Consider the following 9027-nt stretch of genomic DNA (forward strand, 5'->3'; position numbering starts at 1 on the left):
CCGTGGTTTCCATGGTCCGTGCATTGCCGCAGAGCCTGGACCGCAAAAAGAACGAACCTGTCTTATTACGGTCGTGTTTTGCGGTCCAGGCTCATAAAAAATAATGCGCGGCCCGAGATTAGTGGTCGGCTCGCAGGTGACACTCCGCTCCCAGCCGACCCGAAAATCACGGCCGTGCACATGGCTAAGGCCGTGTGCAAGAGGCCTAAGACATATGTGGCCCTCGGTGTCAGACGTTTGTTAGGCTAAAATCCAATGATCGACTCACTTTAATTATTGTCTCTTTGACCATTTTAGTTCAGTATTTGTAATTCTCTTTTTAAATTGACAGGAAAGCGCAAAGAAACTGGAGGAGAATACCTATTATTTTGGTGGCATAGTGGAAAGTTTGTTATACAGGTTTGGGAAGGTAAGAACTTTCCTTATTTTTGTTTTCATAATTGTTTCTTACTCATTAAACTTTAGATACTGAAGTGATCACTTTTAAAGGGAAACAGACTTTATTTTGGCCTGGGGGGGGGGGGGGGGTGAGTGTGACTTTAGAAAACCTCTGCCCATGTAACCGGTAAGTTTTAGGGGGCAGGATTAGCCGGTACAAGACTTTCATAGCGACTGTCTCTCCAACTGTTAGTGCCATTGGGTTTCCCTTGATCTAGGCTGCACAAGTGAGGTTATAGATGGTACACTGTACGACGGTCATATTTTTGAGTTCGCCTAACTTAGCACTTTTCTGTAGGGACTGTGATGTCTAATTTACCCTGATTCTATATTGTTTCCCCAGACAATTGTGGATGAGCAGCTTGCATTAAAGCGAGTGGCGGATATTCTCATTAATTTGTATGCCATGACTGCGGTGATATCTAGAGCGAGTCGTTCTATCAGCATTGGTCTGCACAACCATGATCATGAGGTAGGTGTCAAATACTAACTCATTCCTTTCACATCCTGGGGCCTGTTGGGGGGGGGGGGGGGTTACTGTAATTTACTCTATGTAAATAGGGCCACTCTCCCGCTCTCACAGAACACAACCTATATAAACAAACGAGTGAGCAGAAGCCTTTATTCATAGTTCATCTTTATTAATGTATACCATAAATGTATTTAAAAACATAAAAAGTCCCACAGTGGAAATATTGTTGGCAACATCACAGGGACATTACTGATCAAATTGTTTTCACATAAATTAGATGGCAAAATATAACGTCTTAGTACATGAATAAAGTACAACAGTGCAGAAGGTTGAATAACACATTAGCTATAAAAAATTTATAATCCAGGTCTTACCCCAAGTAATGGTGGCCAACCAGATAACGCCAAGGCTGGTTCCAAAGTTATTAATTAAATATGTATGATAGAAGTCTACTATGTGACTAATGTAGTAATTTTGATAATTTTCTCTTTGCTATAGGTGGTGATTGCAAATCTGTTCTGTTCTGAGGCTTATTTCAAAAACTGCTACATGATGAATCAGCTGGTTAAATGTAAGACCGGAAGCCGCAGAGCTAAACATTGTGACACATTGAGGGAGATTTATTAATATTGGCACACCGAACAAGTGGGCTGCCAATATCTCTACCCTAAGCAACATTCGTCAGATTCATCAATACAATGACTTAAGTAGAAAATTTGCAAAAAGTATCCATAAATAAGGTGCTCTTAGTGCAACTCTAAGCAGAGGCTTTTTCTACACATTTGTATAGGTTGGCAAAAGTGGCGCAGGGGCTTCACAGGGCCTAAATGTCATATTTCAGCGCCAAAAAAAATGGTGTACGTATATTGATTGATAGATCTCTACCCATAATTTTGTAAGTACATTTATCACAGTAGAAGAGGAGAAAAGTGGCTACAACTTTCCATGTCCTGGCCTGTAAACTTATCATCCCCAATGCTTTCTCTTGCTTACATTTTTTTTTTTTTTTTTTACGCTTCTCATTCTTGTCACCCTGTCACAACTAACACATTGTCGTCTTGTTTTTTTTTTTCTTCCCATTCCATTAGATTGTCCAGAAAATCAGGATGACAGTATTAGGAAAATAGCAAAGCATGTCCTAGAAAACCGCACTTATACATGTTCTCACCCTCTGGACAGAACTTTCTGAAAACCGCCAGAAGTAGCGTGAGATGCTGCAGACCGTCCATGTAGCCGCCTGCACCGGCGTGGAGTGCTGCTGGAGCTCAGTGTAACTTTGGACAATTGTGATAAGTCTTTTTTTTAAGCTGTACTAAACCTTGTAATACACCAAGGAACATCTGCTTTACTTTTTACATTTGTGTTTATTAAAGGCTATGTACACCTTTTTGAGGGCAATTATTATTATTTTTTAATGGATTACTCCGTGTGTTTAGTGTAACTTTAATTTGTTTTTATTGAAAATTCCTTTTTACTGTTGGAGATGCCCTTAAAACGAACGATACAGCTGTGTGTTCACACACAAAATAAAAAACTGTTTATTTCAAACAAGTTCAAGGGAAAACGGTCCTCCTTTTCAGGTGGTTTTTAATCAAACTCGCAATTTTCGCGCAGTTTTTGACGGACGTTTTTCTATAGAGCCAATGAAAAACGGCTCCAAAAACGTTCCTAGAAGTGACCTGTACTTCTCTTTCACAGGCGTCTTTTTACGTGCCATTTTTGGAAAACGAGTCATAAAAAAACACCGTCGGAACAGAACGCCGTATTTCACATTGAAAATAATTGGCAGATGTTTGTAGGCGTTCGACTTCCGTTTCTCCAGGCGTAAACCCCCTGAAATACGCCTGAAAACACTGTGTGAACATACTCTTTCACTGAATCAGTCAGTCCCACAGACCTGACGTGTTCAGTGTCTTCAGGACTGATGGATTCAGTGTAAAACGAGCGATGCTGCTTTTCTGTATAGAGAATACAGAACAGCTGTTTCTCCAAAAGTAAATCTTTTTACAGTTTCAGTAAATGGACTAATCTATTTATTTAAAAAAAAATTGCCCTCAGAGTTGTACATAGCCTTTAAGGTATTGTCCGTCCACGAATAAACTGTTCTGAGAATTCTTTAACTGTCTATCAATAAGCTAGATCACACTAATCCTATAACGCACTGGTTTCCATTCTGAGGTCTCTCTGCTGTCTAACGTGGAAAACATGAATCAGATCGTTTTCATTTTAGCTGCTTTAGTTATAAGAACTTGTCATTTGTTTGGTGTCTTTGGCGAGTTCTTTCAGTACGTAAAGTAACTTCTGAATAATATGTCCTCATAAACACGACCATGCTTTTGCGGCCGCAATTTATGGGGATAAAATGCGGACCCATTCTTTTCTATGCCCCATGCACATGACCATGGTTCACACGGATCGGTACGGGGGCCATAAATCTGGACCGCAAAAACTCAATGTAATTTTATGGTCCGGATTTGCGGTTTCAACAATACTGGTGAATTGTTGTGGATCCCTGAGTCCGGATGACACACTAATGCACAACTATGGTTTTTTGCGTTCCAATGGACCGCAACGGACCTTTTGGTTTTAAGGTCTGCAAAACCAATGCGGTCGTGTGCATGAGGCCCATCTATTGGGCCAACTGTTACCAGCACAGGCTCTATGAATAACTCCAGGAACGCTGATTTAACCCCTTTCCGACTTATGACGTATACTTACGTCATGACCGGGTAGGGGGAAGTATGGAGCCGGCTGTATGAGACAGCCTACACTTCACTGTAACGAGCGGGATCCTGCTAGTTTAACCCCTTAGATGCTGCATTTAAAGCTTTAGAGAGGGGACAGCCCCCCTCTGACAGCCTGTCGCGATCGCAGGTTGCCAATGGCTATTATGGCAGCCTGGGGCCTAATGGAGGCCCCCAGGTCTGCCATCTTGGTGCTCCTGACCTCTGGCAGGGCTTAATAGAAGCCTGTCAGAAAGACTATATACTGCAATATATTGGTATTGCAGTATATAGTGCTTGCGATCCAACGATTGCTGGTCCAAGTCCTCTATGGGGACTAATAAAAAAAATAAATAAAGAAGTAAAACCCAGTTAAATAAAACCCTTTTTCCCCCTATAGCATTATAAAATAAACAATTGGCATTGCCATCTCTGTAAAAGTCTGAACTATTACAATATATCATTTAACATGTACAGTGAACGCAGTAAAAACTCCAGAATCACTTCTTTGGTCACCTCATCTCCAATAAAAAAATTTATAAAAGGTGATCAAAAACTTTATGTACCCCAAAATGGTACCATGAAAAACTAAAGCTTGTCCCGCAAAAAATATGTGCCCTCGTGTCGCTCAATCGTCCGAAAAAGAAAAGTTCGGACTATCAGAATATGGTGACACAAAATAAATGTTGTTTTTTTTTATAGTTTTTAGTTTTTTTTCCTTGTAAAATATAAAAAAAATACCAAATTTATATTGACCCGCAGATTAAAGTTAACATGTCGTCATAATTGCACGTGAACGACCTAAAAACAAAGCTTAAAAAAAACACTGAAGGAATTGCTGTTTTTATAGTTTTCTACCCCACAATTTTTTTTTCCTGTTTTCTAGTACAATTATATGGTACAAGAAGGCCAAATGCACACGATGTGTATTACGTGTGGATTTGCCGTACGTATTTTCGTGCAGCAAATCTGCAGCATAGTACTAGCAAAGCAAATGAGATTTCAAGAAATTTTCTGCATTTCTCTGTGTGTAAATTGACCTGTGGTGCGTATCCGCAATGTGTCAATTTATCTTACAATTCGCAAGCGGAAACGCATCTGACTAAAAAGGCACCTGTTTCCGCATGAAAATGTAAAAACCGCACCTAAAAAAGTGCACTATAAGGGCGGGTTCCCACGGGTCAGATACGCTGCGTAAAAATCACGCAGTGTATCCGACCTGGAACCTGCAGTACCTTCCGTCCAAAAAACCGCACCACTTGTGGTGCGGTTTTTGTAATGGAATTTTTGCCGCGGAAAAAAAGCGCTCATACTTACACCCTCCGTTTTCTCTGCATGTAGTCCGGCCTCTTACGATGACGTTGTAGTCCGTGATTGGCTGCAGTGGTCACGTGATGAAACTATCTCAAGAAGCCGGACTGCAGGAAGGAGAGCGATTACGCCGCAAAAGTCGCAACAATTGGCTTTCTGTTACGGGTTTTGCATTCCCATAGAATTCAATGGGGAAAAACAAAAACGCAGCATAAATTGACATGCTGTGGAGTTACATTCCACACCGCATGTCAATTTAACCCCTTCCCGCGATCGGTCGTAACTGTACGTCCGAAATCAAAGTAATTTCCCGCAACAGGGCGTACAGTTACGCCCAAGCTTCAAACTGTCACCATGTCAACAGACATGGTGACAGCGTCCCGATCGCAACTGTCATAGACAGTTGCCGAGCAGGACTCGCGGGCACAGGACCAATAAGAGTGGTCCCGTGCCGGCACGAGCTGTGATTGGCCAGTCAGTACTGACAGGCCAATCACAGCGCAGGAGCAGTGGTTTCCCGGCATCTCCGTCTCTGACAAGCTCATTCCTGTCAGAGAGAGTGTCAGAGACGGAGACAAGAAGAAATAGTCAAATAGTGAAAAATAGAACAAAAAAACCTAGCGATCTGCCCTTTTGTGCCCACTAACCAGTGATCACCACCTTTTGGTGCCCACTGGTTGTAAAATATATAATTTCAGTCACCCACAGTGTCCTTCTGCCGTGTGATCTGTGCCCAGCGATCACCTGTCGCAGTATCTGGTCGCCGTCACCCTGCTGTATAACTAGATTGCCCACTGCCCGAGTTCCCTGTTAGGTAGCAATGCCACTACTCATTTAGTTTCCCCCCTGGTAGGTAGGGTACGCTTACAGTTTGAATACAGCAGGGTTGCTGTTCTCATTGCGCAGTTGAGAGTAGCGCTGTTTAACTTTTGTTAAAAAAGGTTAAAAAAAAATAAATAAAATTATGGCCAAAAGAGTCTACACAGCCGAGGAAGCGTATCAAATGATGTGTTCTGATACGGACAGCGCGAGTGAAGGTGAAGAGCAGTTCGTGCTTCCATCTTCCTCTGAATGCAGTGACTCTGAGTCTGCACCCCCCCAGTCGGCGCAGAAGAGCCGTAGGTCCTGCTCTGCCTGAGCTGACATGGGAAGCTGCGGATAATTATACCCCCCAGGTGCCTGAGTTTACAGCCCCCTCAGGCATTCAAATTGACACTACGAATTTTAGCCCCATAGATTGATTATTTTAACTTTTTTTTTTCAGACACCCTTTTAGAGTTAATGGTCCAGCAGACCAACATTTATGCGGAACAATTTATCGCCCAGAATCCTGACTCCTTTTATGGGAGAGGCCAAAATTGGACCCCCACAAACGCAGTGAAATTGCGGAAGTTTTGGGGCTTATATTTAAGTTTTGGGCTCATAAAAAAGCCCAGTATTAGAGACTATTGGTCCCTTGATATTTTATATAACACCCCCCTTTACCGCACAGTAATGACAAGGATGCGATTCGAAGCCATCGTAAAATTCCAGTCAGTGCCCAACCCCACAGGACCAAATTTTGATAGGCTGTACAAAATAAGACCATTGATTGCCCACTACTCCAAAAGGTTTTCCCAAGTTTATACCCCCAAACAAAATATTTCGGTAGACGAGTCTCTAGTCAGCTTCAAGGGTAGACTGCACTTCAGGTAGTATCTACCCAATAAAAGAGCCCGGTACGGCATAAAACTGTACAAACTCTGCGAAAGTGCCACCAGTTACACATATTCTTTTAGGGTCTATGAGGGAAAAGACTCCCAAATAAATCCCCCAGAATGCCCCCCTTTCCTAGGAATTAGTGGAAAGATCGTATGGGATCCATCCTTTGCTCGGCAAAGGATATCATTTATTTCTGGACAACTTTTATAACAGTGTCCCATTGTTAAAAGTGCTCTCGTCCAGATCCACCTTGGCGTGCGGAACAATCTGCAAAAATCAGAAGGGCATCCCCAAAACGTTGCTGGGTCAGATCCTAAAATTAGGAGAGAGCAGAGCTGTCTGCAGCGACGATCTGCTCCTCCTGAAGTATAAGGATAAAAGGGACGTCCTTATACTGACCAGCATACACTACAGCAGAGGCAGCCTTGTCCCTGTACGCGGATCCACCACCCAAGTCCCAAAACCATATTGTGTACAGGAGTACAACAAACATATGGGTGGCGTTGACTTGTCTGACCAGGTCATAAAACCATACAGCGCCATGCGCAAGACCAAGGTATGGTATAAGAAGCTGTCTGTGCATCTTACACAGATGGCTTTATACAACGCCTTTTGTCCTATGCAGATACGCCGGCAGTGGGGACACGTTAATGCAATATCAGGAAAAGGTCATAAAGTCCCTGATATTTGGTGACCAGGAAGGAGAGGGCAGTTCATCCGGCTCTTCCGTCAGCAGGATAATTCCCGGCCAGCATTTCCCCACAGAAATTCCCCCCACTGAAAAAAAACAGAAGCCCCAAAAAAAAATGCCGTGTGTGTGCCAAGCGAGGCATTCGTAAGGACACCACATACCGTTGTGAGACGTGTCCCACAAATCCCGGCCTGTGTATGAAACGATGTTTCAAAATATACCACACCTCCTTAGAGTTTTAATTTATTTATTCTTCATTCACCTTTTTTGTCTCCCATACTGGCCATGACCAATTATTACATTTTTTACTGACGAGCCCCATTTAAAATTTGTCAAAAAACACCTAAAACAAAACTAAAAATTCTCACTATACCAAGGACCCGAGGGAGTGTCTGTCTCATCCAGGTTGCAAATCTGGGTGAGAGGAATAAATCCAGATGAGATTGGTTGTCTCAGCAAATCTTTTTTTTGCTGAGGCCTTTGATTTATTTTTTGGGCTGGATTTTATGGAATGGTGGGTAGGTTGGTAGTGGGACCTGCCATTCCCTCTCCCTCCATAGCGGGTTTTCCAGGTTGTCCTCCTTATTTACTAAAATTAAAGTATTTCTTATTATACCCCTAGAGGAATACCTAGAGGGTTGTCACTTCACAAATTAAAAATTCTCACTATACCCCTAGATGAATACCTAGAGGGTTGTCACTTCACAAATTAAAAATTCTCACTATACCCCTAGATGAATACCTTGAAAGGTGTTACATTACAATCTAAATCTTCTCACTATACCGCTAGATTAATTCTTTGAGGGGTTTAGTTTCCTAAATGGGGTCACTTTTCTGGGTTTCTAATGTTTTGATCCCCCAGAGCCTCTGTTTTCATGACACAGGGCAGTAAATGCCATCGTACTAGGCCTCAGATGTTGCATGGTGCTCTTTACATTCTGAGCCCTGCCATGCGCTCAAACAGCAGTTTATCTACACAAATGGGGTATTGCCGTATTCAGTAGAAATTGCGTAACAAACTAGGTGCTTTTTCTCTTTTAACCCTTTTGTGAAAATGATGAATTTGGGGCTAAAGCAACATTTTCTTTGAAAAAAATCTACATTTTTATTTTTTTACTGCCCAGTGTATGAAACACCTGTGTGGTCAAATTGCTCATTATACCACTTGAAAAATTCCTTGAGGGGTGTAGTTTCCCAAATGGAGTCAGTTTTTGGGGTTTCCACTGCACTGGTACCTTTACAAATGCGACATGGTGCAGAGAAATCAATCCAGCACTCCAAAAGCTAAATGGCGTGCCTTCCCTTCCGAGTCCTGCCGCTTGCCCAAACAGCAGTTTATGACCACATGTTTGGTATTTCCGTACTCTGGAGAAGTTGCTTTACAAATGTTGGGGTGCTTTTCCTCATTTATTTGTTGAAAAAATTAAAAATTTTGAGGTAACGCTACATGTTATTGGAAAATAATGTCATTTTTCATTTTCACTGCCCAATTCTAATGAAATCTATGAAACACCTGTGGGGTCAAAATTCTCACTACACCCCTAGATGAATTCCTTGAGGGGTGTAGTTTCCAAAATGGAGTCACTTTTGGGGGGTTTCCACTGTTCTGGTACCTTAGGAGCTTTACAAATGCGACATGGTGCAGAGAAATGAATCCAGCAAAATCAGCGCTCCAAAAGCTAAATGGCGTG

General features: G+C 42.2%; 1 protein-coding gene across 1 annotated transcript in view; it reads left to right on the forward strand.

Annotated features, from left to right (window-relative positions):
* ACAD9 (acyl-CoA dehydrogenase family member 9) overlaps nucleotides 1–8782 on the forward strand; it is a 49166-nt gene extending 40384 nt beyond the window's left edge. The window contains exons 15-18 of the mRNA XM_075833825.1: nucleotides 332–409; nucleotides 782–910; nucleotides 1409–1481; nucleotides 1999–8782. Coding sequence (XP_075689940.1) covers nucleotides 332–409; nucleotides 782–910; nucleotides 1409–1481; nucleotides 1999–2099 — 381 coding nt within the window. The 3' untranslated portion in view covers nucleotides 2100–8782. The remainder of the gene's footprint in view (nucleotides 1–331; nucleotides 410–781; nucleotides 911–1408; nucleotides 1482–1998) is intronic.
* The last annotated feature ends 245 nt before the right edge of the window (nucleotides 8783–9027 follow it).

Source organism: Rhinoderma darwinii, chromosome 7 (genome assembly GCF_050947455.1).
Source record: "Rhinoderma darwinii isolate aRhiDar2 chromosome 7, aRhiDar2.hap1, whole genome shotgun sequence".
Classification (NCBI taxonomy): domain Eukaryota; kingdom Metazoa; phylum Chordata; class Amphibia; order Anura; family Rhinodermatidae; genus Rhinoderma; species Rhinoderma darwinii.